At 47.2% G+C, this 24,046-nt stretch overlaps 2 protein-coding genes across 4 annotated transcripts in view; one reads left to right on the top strand and one right to left on the bottom strand.

Moving 5' to 3' along the window:
- CD80 (CD80 molecule) overlaps positions 1-5,464 on the bottom strand; it is a 29,699-nt gene extending 24,235 nt beyond the window's left edge. Inside the window, exons 1-2 of one of the 2 annotated variants that reach the window (XM_069025178.1) lie at positions 5,438-5,464; positions 5,273-5,344 (exon numbers count right to left, since the gene is read on the bottom strand). In XM_069025178.1, coding sequence (XP_068881279.1) covers positions 5,273-5,300 — 28 coding nt within the window. In that variant the 5' untranslated portion in view covers positions 5,301-5,344; positions 5,438-5,464. The other variant, XM_069025179.1, reaches the window with a different exon arrangement.
- Positions 5,465-14,559: 9,095 nt separating this feature from the next.
- ADPRH (ADP-ribosylarginine hydrolase) lies at positions 14,560-23,895 on the top strand. Of its 2 annotated transcripts, none has more exons than XM_069025184.1 (4): positions 14,560-14,767; positions 15,918-16,264; positions 21,630-21,990; positions 22,678-23,895. In XM_069025184.1, the coding sequence occupies exons 2-4, from the start codon at positions 15,940-15,942 to the stop codon at positions 23,063-23,065; spliced, it is 1,074 nt and encodes a 357-aa protein (XP_068881285.1). In that variant the 5' UTR covers positions 14,560-14,767; positions 15,918-15,939; the 3' UTR covers positions 23,066-23,895. The 2 variants fall into 2 exon arrangements, with proteins under 2 accessions (XP_068881285.1, XP_068881284.1); XM_069025183.1 differs by lacking the exon at positions 14,560-14,767 and adding an exon at positions 15,020-15,188.
- Positions 23,896-24,046: the final 151 nt, after the last annotated feature.

The following is a 24,046-nucleotide window of genomic DNA, read 5'->3' on the forward strand; positions in this document are numbered from 1 at the left end:
GGTATAAAATAATGTTTGAAATAAAAACAAATGCCTGTACCACCATTTCAGGCCCAGATGGATGGAATCCATCAAGAAATGGATTTTCCAAAGAAAATTTAAGAAGGATTGCTTAGGCTGCATGTGATGGATGTTGTGGCTGAGCACCTGGACAGGGAGCAGGATGTGACAACAGGGCCAAACGTGGATGGTCCTGGTGTCACTGGAGAGCCTCCACCAGCCCTGTGGAAATGGAGAGAGCACTTGCCTCCCCAGCATCATGTCCTGCCTGCTCCAGAAGGCACCCACTGCTCACCAAAGCCCCAGCTCTGGATGGGGCAGGGGAGAGGCATGGACCATCCCTGCTTTAAAGCCTGGAAGGGCAGAGCCCTCACCAACCCAAACAACCAAACAAAGCCAGTCTAGAGCAAATCCTGGGCAGAAAAACAAACCACTTAGTAAGAGCCTGAGGGAGTAAATGCATGCTAAGTGATGTAGCTTTGTACTGCACACCCTCCTGCAAAATAAAACAAGCCCTGACATAGTGTAAGAGGTTACAGTGTAAGGGGTTGTATTTTGCTGTAATAATCCCAGCAAGAGGGTTGCACACCACTGAAAACCTGGTATTCTTCAAGGAGGTAAAAAAAAGGGCAAATACAAATCAAGAGTAAAATAATCTATTTAAATGCAGATTTCCGGTTTGCTGGTTTAAATTACTTTGATTTAAATGAAATGCATCCTTTTTATCAGAAATGATTTGCCACTACATTGCTCCAGCTTTTCTTCAGTACAGGTTCCTTGAATTAGCTAGATTAGATGGACTGGGTTGAATTACAAATCAGAATTTTATTTTGACATAATTAAAAAGATGGTATTCTGTAGAGAAATCAAACACAGGTTATAACATTTCTGCAGAGAGAAAATCATTGTATATGAAATGGCTGAGAGGAGTCTGTTACTGAGTCAGGCTGGGACCTTCTCCATTGTAGGATTTTGAGTGCCTGTGTTTTGTGTTTTGAGCTCTGATCTAAATCCTGTACATTTGTACTCTGTCCATGCATTCTCTGCCAGCATGGTTTGCAAATGCAGATGACAGTAGCACCATGTGCTCACACAGAATTGTCTTGGTACTCAGAGAAGAAGAAAGTATCGTTAATAAAGCCAGCCATACATTGCTTCCCCGAGTCACAGCCCCAGCTCTCGGGCAGGACTGCCTCTCTGTGAGTCAGATGGAATAAACTTTCTCCTGGTAGTCTAATCAGGAGTCTTTATCATTACAGAGTTACTGGCAGCCCTGCTACAGCTATACAGTTTATCATTTTAAAGTGCTTTCATCTTAAATTCAAGCTTTTATTAATATATATTTCTGCCATTAGCATATTACAACTAGAAGGAAACTCCAGCCTGTTACATTTGTGTCTGCATTTCTTCCTCAGGACTTAACCCTGCTTTTGGATGAGCAGTCCCAGGGAAAATAACTGAGCTCATCATCTGCCAGACTGTAGTAAGGAAGTACCACAACCCCTCATTACACACAGAAGACCCCGGATCAGCTAAGGCTGCCTAAATTTTAGATAGACAGCTGAACTCAAGGATGTTATTCTCACTCAGAGCTCCTTCTCTTTTCCTAGGTATTACTGTTCTTGGTTCCTTCTCCTTCAGAGATCTCCCTGATTGCAAGGAGACTGCAATAACAGAGAGAGGGGAGCAGCCAAGTGCTTTGTTCTGCTTTGATCAGAGGCAGAAGTCATAATTTTTCCATCACTTAAAGCTTCCCTAAGCACATATCATACCCTTGATTCTTGGAATCCATCAGTTCAAGGAAAGAGGTATTATGCACCTTTAGGATGTTAACAAAGTTAAAGGACTCGTACATATTGAAGTCACAGTACAGAAGACACTGCTTTTTTTGAGCACTGCAGTGGGCAATATAAGCCCACCAGTTCACAGTGAAATCCCCATAAAAATAAGGCTTCTTCTGCACTTCATTAGGCCTTCAGCATTTCACCTATATGTGCCCCAGAAACAGCTTTAAATAGGTAGAAGTATTGTAGCTTGAAAAGAGAAGCTAAGATTTAATAAGAAAGGGTGGTTAAATTCTGCTAAAAACATTTACTGCAGAAAAGAGGAAGATGTGAGAGCATCACACACACTACATTTTTCCATTGCTTTCATAGAAAACCATTAGGGAAAAAGCAGAAAAGACAAGTGAAATTCTGCAGCATATGTGCTGTGTAGGGGAAATTAATTCCAGTAATCAGCACTTGTGGTAGAAATCCTTTGCACTCAAAGGGAAGTCTTTTCAAATACATTGCTGCTAGCTCTCTCCTGTAGACCCACTGACATCACCAATTTTTTCCACCTCTGCAGAAATGCACTTCCAGTGTAGTCAAACGCCACTACTTTGAACATTTATTGATTGGTAAGAACATACAAAAATCCCAACCTCCCTCTCTTTCTCAATCAACATCTCAAAGAAATATCAGAAAGGCCAGAACTGGGTAAATACTGGAAACCAAAACACAGCACCTACTCTCCAGTGAGGATTCATAACCACATTCCCTCCTACAGGACTGGGATACCTTTCACTGTTTTCAAGGCAAACAGGCATTTCAATCTGTGTTAACCTGAGCTAAAAGCACACTTTTAATACCAAAATGTCCAGGTTTCGTGGGAATTACCCAAGATATGTTGCCAGAGGTGTACATCACCAAAAAATGGTTTTGCAAGTGCCCTAAAAATGTCTTTGTCAGAAAAATGATCCCATTGCAAAGCAGAATAAAATTTTTAGGGATTTTTTTTTCATGGAATCACAGCATTAGGTTGGAAAAGACCTTTAAGATTATTGAGTCCAACTGTTAAAACAGCACTGCTGGGTTTAGTCCACCACTAACCCATGTCCCTAAGCACCACATCTACGTCTTTTAAATACCTCCAGGGATGGAGACTCATATCCTGGGAAGCCTGTTCCAGGGCTGGATAATCCTTTTGGTGAAGAATTTTTTCTGATACTCAATCTAAACCTCCCTTAGCATCACTTGAGGCCATTTCTCTTGTCCTGCCAGCATTTGATGGTTCCAGTACCAGCACAAAGAATACAGGGTATGTGGAGAATGAACTGAATTCAGCTAGTACTACTCCTCTGTTTCTCAGTGGAATTATATGACAACTTTTTTTCTTTTCCTGTAAGAGAAGGGCAGAAAGCAGCCTTACCAAAGTGGTTCCAGCATCCTGAGAAGTTAGGCCTTTCACACAAAGATTGATTGTCTCCTATGCAATACCAGTAACAAAATAAAATAACTTTGTGAAGTAAGAGGAAAATCCAACAGGTTTCAGGTTACAGTAATCCCTTTCATCTTACAAAGGAAAATAACAATAACAAAATTCCTACAGCTCCAGAGACCTCTTGTTTTTCCCTCTAGCTCTCCCCAACCTTCAGACTCTAAAACTGGCAAGATTTGAAGAAGTAAAGTCTTCATCTTAGCACAGATTGGGGCACAAGCATCATCTTGCTGGAAGGGAAGGGAGCAGATAATATGTGTGCTTTGGTGACATGGTACATTTGAAAGCACAGGTAGCATGTCTAGTGTGCCATGGTAAATCAGGAGTGACCAATAAACTTTAAAAAATCTTCTGAACTCAGAAACAGAGAAGGGGAAATGTAGGAAACCAATCCCAGCAAAGCAACTGCAAAATGCACCAACACTGTTTGACAAGTGTAACTTTGACCCGATTACTGCATGGGTGGATATTTGATTTTTACTGCACAAAGCACTGGGGCTTCTTGACGAAATTCCTTAATAATCTGGGATTAACCTTCTTCAATTACCTCACAGCAAACTACTGTAAGGAATCCACTGGATTGCTGTCCTTTGCTGTAGTGAAGCATCCCTGTTTGTGCAACCACCGTGCTCACACAGTCAGTGCAGGAAGAGTGACAGGTCTGTGCATGTGAGCTGGCACTCACAGCTGCCCTCACCACACCTTTCCTCCAGGGCAGTTCCTGCAAGCTCTCCCCTCGTAGCAGAGGTGCTCATAAAGGAGGATGCAATCTCCCGTGGTTTCCACCCTGTGAGTGATGACAGAGCTGCAAACACACTGGTTTCCCTCACAAAAGCAGGATGTGCTGCCTGCAATGCTCGGGCTAGGGAGTCACAGTCCCTGGCAGCACTAGGCTGGGAAGAAGACACGGGATGATTTTTACTGGGTTTTAATATTCACACCAACTATTTCAGCACATGGGCAGCTCAAACTTTGCGTCTGGTTGTGCTGTGACTTAAATTACTGTTTGTGCTGCGTGCATTGCAGGCTTTGCTGGCTCACAAGGGGCTGTGAGCCTTGGTCCTGTCTTCACAAGCAGCTTAGGCTTTTTTCTTTTTTCCTTTGGTGTTATTACACGGAAAAATGTAAATGCAACCCGGAACAAGCATTGCACAGGGTGCACATTCACAGCACACTCCTTGCCCTGTTCTCCCACCTCGGAGGGCTGCTGGAGCCCTGCCTCTCCCTGCAGGCAGGGCACCTGCGCTCCCTGCTCCGGGTGCCAGCAGTGCCAGGGTGCAGCTGAGGATGGCTGGATCCCTGGAAAGCCTGCCTAATCAGGCATTCTGCTATTTGGCACAAGCGACTGCATCAAGGGGAAGGTGATTTTTCAAGCTGTTTCCTATCCAGGACTGTATTTCTCTGTGTTACCCATGCACTCACTGGGTAAAAAAGCACAAAGTTCTGAGTTGGCTTCAGAGTGGATCACACAGAGGAAAGGTCTGAGGACTTTAGTCCTAGAGGTTTTGCAGAGATCCACAGAAGTTCACACTGACCTAAGCATGAAACCACAGTGGCAATGAGAAACCAATGCAGTGCAAATATAAGCAAGTAAATGTTCAAGGCTGTGTGGCAAGATGATGGCACAGGGGTATGAAAATGCACCTGCAAAAGGAACGAAGCAAGGTGTGAAACACAGTGTTTGAGAAGCAGCACTTTGGATCTGCCTTCTCCCTGAGGTCTGCTGGGCATTTGTCCTGCCAGCTTGAGGAATCTGTCAATACAACAGAGGACTGACAAACTGTAAGCGTGTTTTGCTCATCCAGAACGTTGTTTTGATTTTAGTAATCCACAGTTGATTCCCATGATGCTTCTAAGATGCAGGCTTACAAAAAAATCCCAAGAATTACTTCCATTCGGTTGATCAGAGGCAGGGACAAATCTGACCCCTGAACATTTATCCCTCAGTGCCCCCTTGGAATCTGGTTCAACATGCTAACCCTGCAAAGAAAGAAAAATTAAACAAACTTACTTTTCTTGGCCATCTTTGTGAGTTGCATTGATTTACTGGAACCAGCATCAGCAGCAGTCTATCAGTGGTAGACTGAGGAAAAGAGAAGGGAATGTTGACAAAAAATAGGCTTTAAATCAGCTCCAAATGCTATATATAATTTCCCCCAAATCATTGTATTCAAACCTCTCCTGCCTCTAAGAGTGAAGCAAGGTAAATTACCCCTGGTGCCCACAGGAGCATGTAATCAAGGAATTAATTAGAACCAATGAGCATGCTGCAGCTTCCTACCTGCAATTTTCCCATATGGACAAGCACCATATTTGTAAGTGTGAATACCATTCTGACACAGATATGCATATATAATGCAACACTGTTTTCACTGCCCAAAAAGCAGAATTACATGCTCTGTTAAAAGCAGAGCTGCAAGCACTACCTGTAATCAGTGCTGCTAGCATTGTTGTCCTCTGCTTGGGCTGTGGTTAGGCTTCATTTAAACAATTTAACCTGCTGGGATTTTTTTTTTTTTTTTTACATCAGATATGGTTTAGACTGATGTATTAAAAATCCACCAAAAAAAGAAGAAAAGAAACATCTATTTCTTACACTAACAGTAAGAAAATAAAGGGTTTTTTGCTTATGCTGAGGCTGTGCTTGTATATCTTTATTGGGCTCTGGCTTGTTTCTGTGTTAGAACAAGGAATTCAATGGCCAGAAGAGCATTGTCAGGGCCCCTGCTTTTTCCAACCCTTTGAAAAATAATGCCCACGTGTGTGCTAGGAAGCATTAGCTGGTTTCATTTTGCATGTGCTCAGGAGAGGGATCAGTACAGAAAACTTCCAAAACCTCCATCTGCAGAGAGGTTGTGCTGGCAACCCACGGACTGGCCACTCTTCACGTTGGAGCAGTTTTCTTGCCAAACACAATATTTCTTGGCAGATTTGCTTTCTTAGTGACAGCTATGTATCTGCCCTTGCTGATGCATCAGCAGACACAGCTCACTGTAGTGTACACACAGCTCAGACAGCAACATGGGAAGTGCAAATCCAGGGCTTTCGGGAAGCAAAGATCAGAAGGACTCAATTCCAGAAACCTGCCAGGTTGACATTTGAAGGTGGGAGGGGGAGTTTAGGAGAAAACAAACAAAAGCAAAAGCCCCCAATATCTAAAACAAGAACCAAACCTGAAAACACTCAGAACCTCAAACCTAAATGTGGTGTCCAGCTTTAGTTTGTTTCTTTTCCATTTGAACATAAAGAGAGTAACTTTCTGTAAGTGTGAGCCATGGGATTTCCCCTTTTAAATGGATATCACAATTTTTTTATGGAAACCCTCAGACTGCTGGGGCATGGGTGCCTTTGACTTGGATCTGCCTTTCTTCAGAGGCCACATTTACTATCTGTGAGCCTCAGGTGAGGCTGTCTGGTCAATTCAGCTCCTCCATCAATGTACCTTGTCTTCCACTTAGGGCAAAGACTGAGTGGAGGCCTGAGATCTAAATGTGCTCATGAAAAGCTGCCAGGAGAGACAAAGCAGTGCCACAGCAGCACCGGTGCTGTGCTTGGCCTCTTCAGCAGATGTGCTCACCTTCCTCTTTTTCTTGGCTACACTATGGTGAGAACTCATCATCAATGAAACTTGCCTTACTCTGTATTTTTCAAATGGCAGAGGAAAAGCTGGGAGCAAAACATCTTATAGCTACTGTCTGCACACGCAAGCTTGCACTTTGTGCTGCTGATTCTTACCCTATCTCCCCTATTCCAGTCCTCGGTGCCATCAGTTCTTTTCTTCCTGTAGCTGGAGAAATCCTTGCAGTGACTTAGCCCTTCAAATCTGACCGAATCTGATTACAGCTTGTTTTCCTGCTGGGTAAACAAGATCACCCCTTTGAGAAGCATCATTAATAACCCCTTTCCACCCAGCTTGCTTCTCTTGAGGCACAACATCCTGACATCCTTTCTTTAGGTAAATCCTTACAATGCTCACATTAATCCCCTGGCTCTCCAGCTTAACGGCTTTGCCTGTAGCACTGAAAGTGCTGCCTTACTGAAGTCCACTGTCTACATAGTCAATTATCTTATCAAAATAAACCTACTAAGATATCCAGGCATGAGATAGCCTTGGTAAACTCATTTTGCACTTGATCTCATTTCCCATTTACTGAGGTCAGCTAGTTGGCTGCTTGGGGATCCCAGCTTACATGGCTCTCCAGCCTTAGTTTCTTAATGATGGCAGTGACCTTTGCTGCTTGTAGAAAGTCTCACCACTGGACTGTGTTTCCACATGCCAGTTCCTGAATGGGGCAATTATGTTGCCCCTCATTTCCCCTTACCACCACCCACATCCTTTTCAGCAAGGAGCGCGAGCAGCTTTTCTGGTTTGCTTCCTCCTGACCACAGCCCAAGGCTCTGAGGGGTTCCTCATACCCAGCCTTGTTTATGGCTGGACACAATAATGCCAGTCCAAGCGTGGCCTCACAGGTTTCACTATCACGGCCAAAACAACTCCAGCCATGCATGAGTAGGTTACATCAAAGCGGCCAGCATGTCAGGGATACTCAGTGGAAGAAAATGAGAAGGCTCTGGGGACTGAGGACAGGATAAGCAACATTTCACTTCCCAAGCGCTGGTCCCAGTGCAGGCAGGTGACTGAACAGCATGAACAGCATGCAAAAAGATCTCACACTCCTCTGCTTCTTACAGCTCCCCAGCTACTCCAGTGTGGTGGCGACGCTGACAGACCGGAGACCAACACACTGCCCACACCCAGCAAATGCCTGCGCTGACACAAAGCCGGAGCCCTGAGCTCATGCTCTTGTCACATCCATGTCAAACAAGGAGCTGTCCTGTGCTCCTGCTGCTCTGGGGCTGGAGTAGAGCACAGGGATGGGGTCTTTGATACAGGATGAAAGCGCCAGTGTGATTTTCTCCTCTGCTCCAAGCAGAAGTGACAGCCCAGAGGTGGGGCAGAGCCACTGCCATCGGAGAGGCAGGGATCACAGCAATTCTGAACCTACAAGAAGGGCAGCATCCACATTTCCCATGCCTCTCTCTGTCTCCTGGAGTTATTTTCTTAACTTTCAACAACACGTGGTCTGACACCACATTAAATATGCTTGTTTTTTTCCCCAAACCAGATTCCCTTACACTGTCTTGCAGCTTTGTGCAGCCACATATGTGGCAGATCAGTGATGGACCATGTCCTCCTAGACCTCAAGTGCTGTCCCAGTTTTAAGACCAAGAGGTTTCACAGTAAGCAGCTTCCTTCGCTTAGTGATTGCTGTCAGGAGCTTGCCTGTCCTTTCTGCTGGACCAGGCTCATCCTGGGAACACACCAGGGGACTGACCACAGCACCAGTGTCTTTGGTGGCCTCCTCTAAAGCCTTCATTGCCCTGTGAGTTCGGGGACGTGCACAGGGTGAGGGTTAAGCTGGAAGAGCGGATGACACTGTCAGTGTCCTTGCTCCTCCTTCCAGGAGGATTTTCCATGCATCAAAACAATGTCACCATTGAATTGCATCACACAAAGCACATAAATAGAGAAAGGAAACATAAGCAGATATTTTTAAGCCTTGTCAGACCAATGAATAAAACAGAACATTCAGTGATGTTGCTCCCATGTTCCCCTTCCGTCACAAACCACTTCCCAATTCTCTGAAATTCAACTCATGAAGAATCAAATGCAGAAGTAACTTTTCAAATGTTGAGTTTTTTGCTGTTCCTAAGCCCCTTCTCATGAATTCTCATACTCCTTTGTTCTTTTGGTGTATGTTCAACAGCAGGAGTCATTCCCAAGAACAGCACTGTTACAGAGGGAGCTGGTGAAGCAATAGCCACACGAGAAAGACAAGAAAGAAGGCCCTGGTCACAACCCAGCATCAAAGAAATCCCTCATGGCGGAATATAACCACCCCATCAAGTAACTCAAAGCTACCACAGGGCTTTTCCTAACCTATCATAGCTACAATTTTGCCTACTCTCAGTTTAAATAATTCAAGCTGAGGAAAATCATCCTGCAGCCTGGCAGGTCCTGGTACTATAAGCCCTCCCCAATAAGCTAATAGGAATTTCTGAGTATCATTCCCATCCACCTGCTTTCCCAGACTTCAACTACTGCCTCCAACTCTCCCTCTGTCAAGCTTAGCTCTTGTGCCTGTACACAACCCATGATTTCCTTAGACATCTTGAACACACTTGCAACTTGCTGGCAGAAGAGAAGCCCTTACTCACCAACCTTGTTCCTTTCTCATCCTTATTTTTATACTACTTCTATCCTTGCAAAACCAGGAGCCTCAGCAGAGCTTTGGCTTGGATTGTGCTTTCTGTCCTAGGAGACTGAGCTCCCCCTCCTGCAGCTGTTTTTCATATTCCTCACACTTGGCACATCTTCTGTACACTGTGGACTGCAATTATGTTTCCCAGACTGTCTCCTTTCCCACAGAAAGGAGAAACCTGCTCTCAAAGCGGAAAGCACATTTAACACTTCAAACCTCACTGCTTGCACAATGCAGGAAGAGCATCACTGTTTCAAAACCTACAGCATGACGAAACCTTCTCCCCTCCCATTGCAAAGCACCACATCCCATTAGGGTTTATTTTCATTGGCAAGCACCAAGGACCTCCAAGTTTAGCCTGCTGGTGCTGTAGGGTGAGTTGAGAGGGGTTGTAAGGCAGGATTGATGGGCCCCTCTGCTTGCAGGCATGGCACACCTCTGATGGGTTCCCCTCCACCCTGATACTCTCAGAAAGGATGGGGACACAACTGCCAGCAGCTCCTGCAAAGAAAGCACCTGAAGGGACAACAATAAAGGCACTCAGACACTGCCACCATGCAAGTGGGGAACACAGTGCCAGCACACAATCCAAAATGAAAATGTCACTTGATTCACAGCAAGGAACAACCAGCCTGTCAGCCCTGGAGCTTCAGATCCACCACTGGAGCCAAATTCCAGCTCCAAAAGAGCTGTCTGTGATTGCTTCACTGATCAGTCACTAATCAAGTCCCCAGGCTTGAAAGCAGGATTTGGAGTGTACTAGGGGGGTCCCTGCCCACACTCTCCCATTTACCAACATGTCAGTTATGAAACTGATGAAGGGGCAGTAAAGATGAGTTTGCAGTTCCATTTCCTTGATGGGGACTATGGGAAAGGTGATCACAGCCCAGGAGATGTTTCCCATGTCCCTGACCTTGCTGGTTGTCCCAAGCTGGCATTGCAGTGCCTCTCTCTGTGGTAAAGCAATTACCCTGCTTATCCTCTACCCTGCAGAATTATGGTGATTTGAAACAGTTAGACTCTGTTGTATTTTTAAATTTTTTGGTTTAAAATCCGTGTTAAAGATGGCTTTTGGAAGCATCCCAAGGAGAGCGGTAGGCACCACAATGAACGGCTCACACTGATTTTCCACCATTTCCCTTTCGCCCTGGAGAGTGAGCTGGGCCTCCTCTTGGACAGTTTGTGGAAGAAGACAAACCTGGAAAGAACAAGACTGATATTTCTGCAATGAACTCTGGTTTCTTCAATAAGAGACCAAAATCCAGTATTCCCTGAAGCCCAGTTGCCCAGAGGGACCTCTTCTTCTGCTGCCATGTCCAGAATTTGCTTCAGCCAAGCACTCCAAAACCTCTATTACTATTCCCCACACGATCCCATGTGTAGGCAAAAACTTCTGGCATTGTCCAGGCATAGGCTGTGCTTGCAGCCAAGGCTCCCACCACCTGTTTCAGCTGTGCTACCCAAGACAGCATAGAGGGAGGCGAGCCCCCCCTTCATTACCACAGGAAGTCAGGCAAGAAGTGAGGGTCACCACCCCACCAGGTGGAGAAAGCAAAGCCCTGTCCTGCCCGGGGCAAAGGAAGCACAGAGCCAGCCTGCTGCCCACTTCCTGCTGCAAACATCCAGCCCGAGGGAGCACAGGAGCCCTGAGGATCCTGCCAGGGCATCCTGCAAGGGTGAGTGCTTCCCTCTCACAGGCAGGCACAGGCAGGCGGGGTCACGCACCGCTGCCCTGCCAGGACTCTGCCCGGGCTCACCACAGACATCCAGATGGGTCCCCGGAAGACCTCACATGGCACTTGCTGCCCCTGCTTTGAATGCCCCTGTCACAGAGCATTGTTATGTACCAGCCAGTGACAGAAATGCACGTGGGGACTGAGAACTGGGGCAAGCCCAGAAATATTCCCCACTCAAAAACAAAATGGAAAAAAAAAGCGCCTGCTGTTGTTACAGAGAAAAAGGTGCTATTAAAAGAATGAGAGACTGGTAAGAGTTTGACATGGGTCCAAAATGAACGTATTTTTAGGGCCCCAAAAGATCCTGTGGAAAGTCTAGGGGGGAGAAAGTGAAGATGAATAGGGGAGGTGAAAAATGAGAATTCCAGACGTGCCTTTGCAGTCCCGTTTTGGGAAGAGCTGTAGGATCTAGAATAGGGACACTGCTGTGTTTAAAAGCACCACACATTTTTAATGGTCACCTTTTTTTCAACTCTGGGCCTGAAGGCCTCATGTAGTTCTGAGGAAATGTCCTAAAGGCTCTCAACCAGTCTGCAGCTCCAGGGCTGCAGTGCTACCCTTCACAGCCCCATCGAACAGGAGCCCTCAACCCTGAGCTCATCCAGAAAGGGCCAATTTTTTTAGTCAGAAAGAATTACCCTTTTTTTCCAGATGAACGTGAAGGAAAATCCTGAGTCTAAGTGAGTGCTAACCACAGTGTCCAACACATGGCAGGGGCAGGTCAGCAAGCTGCTCCAACATGGTACTTTCCAGAAGGCATATCCTGGCTGTTGGTCCACAGAAGCCTAAATTTTCATTAATACAAGATACAACAAACTCCCCAGAATGGTGCAGCATGGTGAGTCTTAAACTCTTTGCAGTGCTCAGCATCAGAAGGCCATTGTTGCAAAGGAGGAGAATTGTGCCCACCTCCCCATGCCGCCAGGGAGCCAGGGCGGTGCTTCCCTGCAACATCTTGGAGATGGAGGAGCTCCCTGATGGAGAATGCTGAGAATGCTCTCCTCACCCACTTGTGGACATCCCATGGGACTCACACACAGAGATCCCTTTGGGATCAGTGCATCCCTCTGAGCCTGAAGACTGCTGCTCTCCCCACCCTTGGTTTGCAGGCTCCTGCTGATGTCCTGCAGGTTCCTCCTGCTGTCATCATCTGCTGTCTGCCTGCAAGGAGTTCTCAACGCTTTTCTCTGACATCTCTTGGATGTCACTTAACTGCATTACACATCAAGTTTTCATTTCTTAGGGAGCTGAGAATTCAGGGAACTGGAAGCAATTATGAGAACCAAACATCTCAGTGCCGCGGGCAATTTTGCGCCAACCTAGGGATGTTGTCCCATCTTCCTTCTCTGTTTGAGGAGCCCTGCGACTTTCCTCTCCACTCTTCTGCCCTTCAGGCTGGAGCAGAAGCCATTCCTCACAGACTGCAAGACAAAAGCAGGAGGGGTTTTCCCTCTCACAGGCTCAAACCTTAGGAGAGAAAAACCCCGCTTTGCTTTTGAGCACTGCACCAACCTGGGTAAATTCAGAGCTGTTCTACAGAAAACAAAATGAAGCAGAGAAGCAGAAAAGGTCAGCAGGCACTGCTGGCAGTGTTGGAACATTGACAGCTTCTTTTCCCACTTCCTTTTCTGTTACAATTTTCTGTGCTCAATGCTTCTCAAACTCAACATTTGCAGTGGGGCGCAGAGGAGGAGTAGATCTAGGACTGGGCATGGCTTGATGAACCACCAAGGCCACCAGAGCTGATGTTCCCATGCAGCCCTGCGCTTTCAGCTACCTGAATTCCCCCAGGGTCCCCTCCAGCCCCCCACTCTGACTTGCCCCCAAATTCCCCAGGGACTCTGCTCTGACCCAGAGCTACATTTGTGATTGCCCTGAAATCCCCCAGGGCTGCAGCTCAAAAACTACCATTGCTTTCTCCCATAAGCATCAAGGGGGGAATTTTTGTTTTCCCTCCATGTAAGAGGTGCTGGTACCTTCTGGGGTGAATGAGGGCTCTGGAGACCTGGTGTGCAGGTGACTGCCAACTGATAAAAATGTTCAGCTTCCACAAAGTGCAATCCCAGCCATGCTCAGTCCTGTTTCTTGCTCCTGTGTCATGCTCCTATCCCTTCCTCATCCACTGACTAGACTCCTTCAGCTGCCTAACCACTACCAAAAAATAAAAATAAAGGATAAAGCAAGGCAATGGGATCACCAGGCACCTCAGGACGCTAGGTAAAACAGCACTGCTGGACAAAGCAAAGGTCAGCCCTGGTTTGGGAGGGGATGGGATCACCAGGGAGCTGATCTGGGCCATGCTGGGGCTGTGAAGAAAGCTTTGTCCCCAAATATTGAAGGAGGTTGTCTAGAGAAGAGGAGGCTCAGGGGTGACCTCACTGGTCTCCACAACTACCTCTTCCAGAGTCTCTTCTACCATGCCTACAGGAAACAGCCTTAATTTGAGACAGGGGAGATTCAGACTAGGTATCAGAAAAGGTTCTTCACTGTTCGGATGGTCAGGCACTGGAATAGGTTGTCCAGGGAGGTGGTGGAGTCACCACCCCTGGCAGTGTTCAAGAGGTGTCTGGATGTGGTGCTGGATGATGGTTCTGTGGTTTAGGGGTTAAAGTGATAGTGCTGGCAGAATGGTTGGACTTGGTGATCTTGAAAGTCTCTTCCAACCTTGATGATTCTGTTGGAAATGATACAACTTAAATTTTTTTTAATGTAACTTTAGTCAGGGATTTGTTTGCCTTTGCCCAGGGAGAGGGAATTGAAGATTCTCTTCAAAAGACTCTGTTCACTAAAGTTGGGTGAGGCATGATGATCTTAACATCAACAGATTGGGAGTAGCCAGAAGATACAGAGGAGATAAACAAGCACTAACGAAAATTATGCCCTGGTGTGGTTGGAGACACCTGGTTTGGGAAAAAAAACAGAGTGAGGACCTAATTAGCATCGAAGGCAAAGGGATCAATAAGCAACAGGAGATCGAATACTAAGAAATGTGTAATTTAGGACCAATGAACGTGAATGTCTTTGGAGTTTTTTATGTATAAATAGGTGAAAAGTCTAGTAAAGAACCATGTATGGTGGAATGATTCACTGCACAACATAGGCAAGTGTGGATGAAATAATTTCTATTGCACATCCTGGCTGAAATAACATCCCAGCCAGAATAAAGTAATGCTGTGTTTCTGTAACATTGAAAAGATGTTGTTGGAGAGTTTCTGTTTTTCCTGCAGTTTCAGTTTCAATTCTATGGTTCTTTAAGGGGGCAGGCAGAGGGGCAAAGGTCCCCGGAAAAGGCTGGAGCTTCTCCTCAGGCTGCAGCAAGGGGGGGAAACATAACCCAAGGCTGAGGAAAACCCTCCCAAGATCTGTCTGCAGCGAAGACACTGAGTGGGACCCTGCTCAGCCAGGAAGAGGGCAGGGGGTTGTTCACACAAAGGAACTGCTGAAAGGGCCTTTTTTCCCCCTTTTTTAGGAAACATTTCGTCTCCATGCGTTGCCTTCATTTCCCAGGTGCCTGTTTCGATTCCGAGGGTTCCCCCCGGCGCTCCCGAGGGCGCCCCAAGGCAGCCCCGAAAATGAAAGCAAGCCCGAGCCTCCTTCGCCTGCGCCGCGCCGAGCCGGCCGCGGCCGGGGGGCTGCCAGGGAGGGCTCGGGGGGCTGCCGAGGAGGGTTCGGGGGCTGCCAGGGAGGACCCGCCAAGGAGGGCCCGGGGGGCTGGCGAGGAGGAGCCGTGCCCGGTGACACCGCCCCGGGAGGCCGCGGGGGGACGGGCCGAGGGGAGCGGCCCGGAACGGGTTAAACAGGCCGGGCCCACGGCTGCCGAGGCCCAGCCGCTCCCCATGGCGTGGGGCGGGCCCCTGTGGGCTCCTCGCAGTCTGCTCGAGGTGGTGGCTGTGCTCGCCGGGCTGGCAGCCATCGGGGGGCTCGCCGTGTAAGTACCCGCGGGGCCCCGGCTCGGGTAGGCCCGCCGGCCTTCCCCGCTTCCGCTTCTCACAAGCGAAAGGGAGAAGCGCACCCAGAGTTGGGGAGGGTTTTTGGGGGGGGGGGCGTGGTTGATATTTCATGGTTGAAGTAGCCGCGGGGTGGGAGCGCTGCCTGTGCGAGCACACGCTATTGTAGCCTGCCCGAGAAGCAGGCCAGGTGTCACCGCCATTGCCTGGCCCTGCCAAAGCTGAGCAGCTCAGCCAAACCTTACCCCATACTTAGCCCATACCCCTTACTTCTGTACCTCTGAGGGTCAGGCTCGCCTTACCCCAGGGTACAAAAGCCTCTGGGCGCTGATCTGAGCTTGCTCATGCACTCAGAACGGTGGAGAACATGGCTGTGGTCACATACCCTGCACATGGTTCAGCAGTCCTGCCCTTGCGTTTTGGTCTTTGAGATGGGTACAGTATGCAGCGTTGTCCCGGGCTGCTGCCAGTGTCCCAGCAGGACATGTCCAGCTGCCCCTGGACCAGGGCTGGGCTGCACAGGAGCTGCCACACACTTACTCATGGTAGGTGCACAGGGTCCATGTGCTATGAAGAAACAAGTCGTCTGAGTGAGACTCGTGTGCCAGGCAGGGTATCCAGCCTGCTGGAGCTTAGCAGTACAAGCCCATACTGAACTGGGAAAAAAATAATTTTTATCCTCCTTCTCTTTTTTTTTTTGTTTTTTGTAGTGTCTTCTACATTGAAGTAGTCATGGGACAGAAAATATGTCCTAAGGAGATAGAAAACTATGTGGCATCCTTAGTGCTGAGTGCAGTTGGTGACACGCTGGGCTATTACAATGGGAGGTGGGAGTTCCAGAAGAGTGGCCCAGTCATCCACAAGGAGCTGGCAGAGATGGGGGGACTGGGCAACTTCAGCATCCAAGGCTGGAGAGTCAGCGATGATACCGTGATGCACTTGGCCACGGCCGAAGCCCTGGTAGCTGCCGGGAAAAACCCAAGCTTACCACATCTCTACACTCTGCTTGCAAAGAACTACAAGGAGTGCATGGATGACATGGAGGGCAGAGCTCCAGGTAACCCCTCCATCGTATGTTTGGGTAGAGCTGTGCTGGTGCTCATGTCTCTCTTGCAGCTTGGAGCTGGGGTTGGCCCTGGCTCTGCTTTTGGCTGTTCAGAGTGTTAACTGTGTTTTATGTAAAAGCAAAAGCAGTCCACGCTCAGTGCCTGTTTCAGGATGAGCTAAAGAGAACAGAAGAGGGCAAGCTGAAGTGGTTTGGGCTTCTCTGAACTAGATGAAAAAGATACTGTTTTGCCCACATTTAGAAAACATTCTTACAGGTGTTTTTGAGGCCTGGCCTTGAACTCGGGAAGGGTGATGGCTTTTGCACTTGGGATTCCTACATTCAGTGGATAAAAAATGCACATTCAATCAGTATAATGCGCACCCTGAGATGCTGTGTTAAAACAACGCATTTAAACAGAATTAATACAGAACTTCTCATCATAAACGCAACAAATTACATGTAAAATATATTTAAAGGCACAGAGATCCTTGCTTGGAATAATTACACATATTAAACCCAAAGTCTGCTTGCAGTTAGCTCTGCATGCCTGCTTTCTGCAACAGGACAGTCAGGCCACAATCTTCTATTCTGAACCCTGTACTTCCACCATCTCTCTTTTCTCTGCACAGACACAGTGGTGCTGAGTTTGTGTCACAGGCAGTGGGCCTGGCAGTATTCAGGAAGGGCACCTTGACGGCTACAGTAGCCAAGACACGTACAACATATCCCTTTGGTTCCTGGTTCACCCAGCCCTCCTCACCCAGCTCTTCCCTGAGGATTCCATCTGTCTCTGTGCTCATGGCCTAGGCCATTCTGGATGCTTGGATTACATTTAAACTGGAGCTGCTTAGGCTGGGCCTCTAATTTGACCACTGCAGGAAATGTGAAGTATCCAGGAAACACTCAAATTCAGCAGTCCTGTGCAAAGTTTATACATTAAAATTGTATGTAGGCTTAGACATGCTTATTTGGAGTGGCCAGAGTATGCCAAGAGTGTTCTGTCTTGACATTAAACCTGGGAAAGGCCAAGTCTTGCCACTGAGCATAGTGTATTAGAGCTGTGCTTTTCCAAAACAAACCAGGTTAGAAACCTGAACAGGAATTTATTCTGCTTACCTTTCCACAGCGGCCTCCTATCCTTGTGTCAAGAACTAAATTACCAGTCTTCTTTAACACCTGTAAGTCCCAGTTGTTGAAGCGGCCTAATTGATAAAATATTTAGGAAGGGGTAATGATACTTGTCAGGATAGCAAAAGCTTGCAGATCACACTTCCAAGAGATTCACTGCAGTTTTGGTGAAGCAGCATCGTTTAGTTCCCCCGGCCAAGGTGGACTAACCACAGCTGGCAGTGAGACAGTACCTGGAAGGTATTTTCACTCTCTATGCTTGGTGACTAAAACCTAAGATGAAAAGGAGAAGAACCTAAATTTTAAATGCTAGTAAATTTAAATGTTAGTGCTGCATTCCTTCTGTGATTAACTGAGCTGTAATATGCCCACAAGAAGTTCCCATTTCGAAGTGAAGAATTTGAAAGCAAATTTGCTATGGACGCTAAGAGGAGTGACAAGGAAAGGTCAGATTGTCTAGGTAGAAAAAGATATACACATTGTTTAGAGGGTCCAAAACCAATTCAACATTGTAAAAGCTGAATTGCTCCTGCTGCAGCCACAGGAAAGGTATTCTAGCTCTGAGAGCTTAAATCCTGACCCTTAGCAGTTTAATTCCCACTGAAGGGAATACCTAATCCATACCCTGAAAAGCTGTCTGCTTTCTGGAGTCTCCATGCCATATTGGTAGGTCCTAATGATAAAAGTTGCATGCCACTAACTTCTTTTGGCAGTTCAGAATACATGGATTTTAACTGAGAACATAACCCAGGGTCGTGCTGTTCTGGCCTAAGTACTCACCAGGGAATTGCAGCCCTGAAGGTTGAGAATGGAAAGTTATTGTTGGAACTTTTGACCCAACACAGAAGAGGTTTCCTTAGAACAGTGGGGGAAAGTCACTTTGATGGCTCACATGAGGGAATCCAGCCCTGAAAACGCAAAGGTGCGGTAACAAAGGGATTCCCACAACGTTCTGAGTCACAGGACAGCCACAGCAGGGTCCCTCAGGGATGCAGCCCCAGGAGAAAACTCACCGCGGTAATTCAGTGAAAAGGTAACCCCTACATGTATTATTGCTATTTGTCATGTGCCACAGCCCCAAATTCATTGTTCCTTGCAGATTACAAAGCCCCTGAATTAAGCTACACAAGCTTAGACACACTTCTTTTTTCACAGTACAGCTACAGTGCCTCTCCAGGAAATCTGTTTCAAAACTCTTTTGGTCCAAGTTCTCTCCCTTTGGAATTATTTACCACTATGTGCTTTTTTTATCTCACCTTTTTTTATATGTACTGATCGATCCCAAACAATTGGTACTGTCTGTGCTCATGAAGAGTCTAGAGAAGTGGAATGAAAGCGTATTCCAAAAATAGGGTCCAGCTGTTCTTGGAACTTTTTCAGGTTGCCTGAATTCACACACGACTTTTTTCCTTGTATTTGTTCTTCCCTTAGACTGTCGGGGTCTCCTCCCCCCGCCGTGCGGCCCTGGGGAGGGGCCCTGAGGGGAGCCGCGGGGTTTCCCCAGCCCCTGCTCAGCCTCGCTCCCAGTGGCTGTTCTGTGCTCCCTGCGCGGGAAGGGCCCTCGGGCCGGGGCTGTGAGGGCTCCTGGGCAGAGCCCGGCCATGGCTGGGAAAGAAACATCTCGGAAACACCCACCAACAATCCCTCCTTAGAGATTGCCTTTCCACGGGACTCCTGGTTTGATATAGGCGTGTTACAGTAATCCCCGCTGTAACAATAGGCCAGTACCGTGTTTAGGTTACTTCTAGTTTCCTGTTGTTAGTACAAAGGATTCCTAACTAGGATGTGAAGGATTTCCAAAACAATTTCCTAATTCAGAAACTGCCTACAGCAGTTTTTTTAAAACCTGTTTTTTTAAAAAAAAGACCTGGTGTGATTCCAGCTTTGTCTTCCTAAATTGGCTTTCCAATGTTTTAATATTTTAACTGTTTTAAAGCCTGAGGATAATACTTATAATACTTCATAAATCCTAGGAGTCTTAGCTGTTATACACTGGTTTGTTTTACACAATTTTTTCCACTTGCAAGTTATCAGTAGTCATCTCCTAAAATAATATGCACAGGCGTAAAGCTGCAAGCAAATTGTATTGCAAAATAACCAGTCTTTCTTTCCATTTAAAGCCTTGTCATCTTCCTTCTTCTTTTAACTACAATTAGTGCAAGAACAACCTCACTTTTTATCAAGGACTGAGGTGTGTGGTCTCATCCTGCCCATACATGTCCCGAAGAGAAGAAAGTTTTTCTCGAAGTTTCAGCAAGAGTAATCTTTGGTTTTGTTACGCAGATTTTGATTTTAAGCTACCTTAGTCCCTGTGCTCTCTCCCCTCCTCCTTGTCTTCCTGGAAGAAGTTCTCTTTTACCAGAATAGAGTAGTTAGCACATCTTTTTAAGAATGTGGCTTTGTTTGACAGGTTCATTTTAATGTCCTGTTACAGGTCATTAAGTACAATGCTTGGTATGGTGAGATTTTTAGAAAATTGCCTCAATTTTCTTTTAGTCATCATGAAGTTGGAAATGATACTGATATCCCTCTTAACAATTTTGATACACAGCAGCCAGCGCTGAATTAGTAAACTACGCAAAAAGCAGATTTAGAGGCCTGAACATGTTCCCACGTTGAGACATCCTAAAGGCAAACTCACAGGCACTCCAGTCAGAGACTGGTCCCAGTAGAGCTAAAGACACTTGGCCCAGCACGTGACATTATTCCTGACAGAGGCCAGCTGCTAGTTGGTTTTAGTGTATGTCCAGAAGCCAGTCTTAAAGCTGTGCATGGATCTGGAGATATTTTACTTACAAGGGTGCTGTACATGCAGGTAAAACAGGCTGCCATAAACCAAACCCTACTGCCAAACATGTACATGAAAGTGCAAAAGCCAAGAGCTCTGCAGGGGACTTAGTGCAGTGCCTGGGATCATGGTCACTGAGTTGCACCAAAGTGAGGTGAAGTTGCTTGACCAGGCTTCCTCCTTGCTACTCTATTCTATTTAGTTTGACTCCCCAAGTAACAGCACCTGCAAGTTCATCAGCTACCTGTGCCAGTGAGGGAACAAAGTGTAGGAGCAACAGTCTAGTTTTGGGGGTGTGGTAACAGCCAGCTGCTGCTGTTACCCTGTGTGTCTGAGAGAGGACTGAGCACACTGGGGTTTGTGGGGTCCAACACATCAAAACTTTAATGAAGCTGCTTGAAACCTGCCTTGATTTACCCTCCTGTTGGAAAAGAAGTATTTCAGATTGGGCCAGAAGGGAAGACTAGGAGAAAAAGGCAAGGTAGAAGAGAATCAAAGGTAATTTAATGTTCCAAATCTGTTTCTTCACCACACACAAGAATTTGGGCTTAACTCTCAAAACATTCCACTGTCTTGGCTGGGCTCTGAAATTTGGGTGTGGTTTTTTGTCCTATGAATGTGTTGGACAAGTGTTAGTCTGAAGCAGCAGCACTGGAAGAAGCAGAGTAATTTCTTTAAAAAGTAAATAGCAGAAATATGAAAGAGATGGAGGTGGGCGTGCCTCATTTTGTATAGTCTTTCTGTAGTTACCCTTTAGTGGCAGTGTTTGGAGATGAACTAACGGGCTGGACAAACCTTTGGTGTCACCTAGTACACTTGTTCTTCAGCTTATGGAAGAGGAGTACAGTAAAGCCAGTTATGCAGACCATGTTGAGGTGAGGGAGGTGCTACACTTGAGGCTTTCTGACAAACGTAAACTGCAGCAAGGGAGAGCTGGAAAACATTTTCTGTTAGTACATTTTCTATTAGTGAGGCAATAGAAAGATTCCTGAGGAGTTTGTGGGGTCTCTGCCTTTAAAAGTCCTGTAAAAAGGCTAAACTGAAAAAGCAGTTACCTAGACTTGCCTTTTGTCAGAGATCCTATAAACCTTGCTGTTTACAAGGAGATATCTAGGTATATGTGTATATATCTATTAGTATATATGTTTTATGGATAACATGAAACGTAAATATAAATAATGTCAGTAACTCAGCAGCGAAGTGTTTCCTACCCCGTAGACCTTTTAATTATTTTCACAAACAAAAATTATCAGGTCTGCTGGGGAGGATGCAGGATGCTCCAGCAGTTTCAGGCAGGATATGTATGTGAGCAGACAACTTATGCTTTTAAAGGGAAGCTCCAATGCAGAGCAGTGCTTTCTTCCCCACTGCCCTGCCTGTCTTCCCCTGTTCCCGAGCTGTCTCCTGCTGATGTTTCTGTTTCTTCTTTCTCTTGGGCTTTGTGGCTGCTGTCTCCAGGCGCCATGTCTCTGGAAAGCACCATGAAGCTGGACCCGGGGCAGCCGGACGGCTGGAGGATCCCGTTCAGCCCCCGGGCGGGAGGCTGCGGGGGTGCCATGCGCGCCATGTGCATCGGGCTGCGTTTCTACGACCCCGCTCAGCTGGAAACCCTCGTGAAAGTCAGCATCGAGAGCGGCCGCATGACCCACCACCACCCCACCGGCTACCTGGGGGCCCTGGCCTCAGCCCTCTTCACAGCTTACGCAGTGAACAGCGTGCCCCCCCCAGCCTGGGGGAAGGGGCTGATGGACGTGCTGCCCCAGGCAAAAGCCTACGTGCAGGACTCTGGCTTCTTCGTGAAGGAGAACATGGAGCACTGGTGAGCTGCACTCCCTGCACTGCCATTTCTTAAAGCCCTCGTACGACAGGGCGAGCTCTGCTCATACTAAAGTTTCAGTAATCACATTATGGTAAACTCCTAGGGCAGCACACGCCTGCCATAGGATTAAATCAATTCAGAATACCTTAGCTTGGGTGAAAAAAAAAGGCAAGTTGTGTTTGGATCTTGTAGTTGTGACCGTTTTTTGGATCCACTATGAAGTAGGTGGACTGGTCATCTCACACAACTGTGATCTTATGAAAGATGGGAAGCAGGGGTGGGGAACAGTACCAGGCTTAGGGCTGAGCTCAGTTTGAAAGTTATAACCAAATGTGACTGCATATTCACTGCAGCTCTGTGTGCAGGGTCACACACAGAGAGGTAGAGCTGCTCTGAATTTGGGAGGATGACTCAGTTCTCACTCTGAGCCTTTGAATCCTGCAGGTGTTGGGCTATCTTCTCCCATGTGGCTGGAGGGAGGGGAAATCTAACTCACTGAAACATGTCCCTGTGCCTCTTACTGTAAATCATGTCCCTTTTGACAAATGGGGGCCGCCTGCCATTTTGCTGAGCCCTCGCTTTGGGCTCTTGACATGGCGCATTTTCCACTGGCGCCTGCGTGGTGCTTGGATGTGTGCTGCTGCCCTGGGACAACTTACAGCCGCTCCATCCCATCCCGTTTGGCAGGTATTACTTCGAAGAGCAGTGGAGAAAATACCTGGAGGAGAGAGGCATCTCGGACGGGGTCTCACCGCCCACGTTCCCGCCCAAGTACGGCGTGGAGGAGAGAGACTCGTTCTACACCTCGCTCAGCTACAGCGGCTGGGGGGGCAGCAGCGGGCACGACGCGCCCATGATCGCCTACGACGCCCTGCTGGGCGCGGGGGACTCCTGGACGGAGCTGGCCCACCGCGCCTTCTTCCACGGGGGCGACAGCGACTCCACTGCTGCCATCGCCGCCAGCTGGTGGGGCGTCATTCACGGCTTCCAGGGCGTTCCCCCCTCCCTCTACGCCCACCTGGAGTACAAGGACCGCCTGGAGAAGGTAGCCAAGGGCTTGTACAGCATCATCTAGGCAGGAGATGGCAGGGCACCCCACGGGCACACTTACCACCGGCTGTGCCGTGCTCTCTCGCTTGGATTGCAAACCCGCTGGATTAAATCTCATGAGCGTGAGCCAGAACCTTTTCTCTTTTCTTCTCAGGGGAAGCCACACTGGCGTTAGTTTGGGGCTGGTGGTTTGATGGGAGCACACAATGGTCCCCTGAGGCATCCCTCCTGTGCTGCAGGGTGGCTGCACATTGTCTGGTCCTCAAGTGGAGCAGGAGCACACCCACTGCAGCCCTGCTAGTCAGGCAGCAAACCCCACTCAGGCTGCCCCAAACTAGCATCCTGCCCCTACAAGGGGATCAGGGGGCACAAGCAGCCCGTTGTGTTTGGGGACAACAGACCTTTCTTACAAAATTATTTTAGCAGAGGATATGTTTTGTTTTAAATCAATGTGGAAAAAAACCCAAAATCCAACCTCAAAGGTGTGTAAGTAGCACATTTCGCCCAGTTCCACACCACTTCTGCAATACAGGTAGGAATGCATCATGCTACTTCCCTATTCCAGGAAATGAGGGAATTCAAGACTCCTGACCAAATCCTTACTTAAGGCAAAAGTGGGTAATGAGAATGAACAGGTTGCATTTTACATCAGCTTCTGTAGTGAATTATATTCTGCTTTCATCAAGGTTACTAAAGGTAATTTGCTTAACATTTGCTATGCATAATTCTATTAAAATAAGGGTTTTCTTCAAATCCAGACGATGACACAGTAAAGTACTTACTGCTTGCAGAAAAATTTCAAGAACAGTGTTTCCCATTCAATAAAAAGACCTGACAGGCCTCTGTTAAATGTTATATTCTATTATGGCATGGGTTAAGGGATGGAAGGGGTATGAAATCAGAGGGTGCCAGGTGTCTGCAAGCTCCAGCTGCAAGAAAGAGGAGATGTGCTACCAATGGTAGGGAAAGAAGTTACTGCATCTAGGAATAGGGGCAGTGGGAGAGG

This window comes from Aphelocoma coerulescens, chromosome 1, assembly GCF_041296385.1.
Source record: "Aphelocoma coerulescens isolate FSJ_1873_10779 chromosome 1, UR_Acoe_1.0, whole genome shotgun sequence".
NCBI lineage: Eukaryota > Metazoa > Chordata > Aves > Passeriformes > Corvidae > Aphelocoma > Aphelocoma coerulescens.

Excerpts from the sequence above, each read along its gene's own strand:
- ADPRH (XM_069025183.1), top strand. The coding sequence starts at position 15,097 with ATGGCGTGGGGCGGGCCCCTGTGGGCTCCTCGCAGTCTGCTCGAGGTG. Across the intron at positions 15,189-15,917 it reads GCCATCGGGGGGCTCGCCGT|TGTCTTCTACATTGAAGTAG; the intron begins GTAAGTACCCGC and ends TGTTTTTTGTAG. Across the intron at positions 16,265-21,629 it reads CATGGAGGGCAGAGCTCCAG|GCGCCATGTCTCTGGAAAGC; the intron begins GTAACCCCTCCA and ends TGCTGTCTCCAG.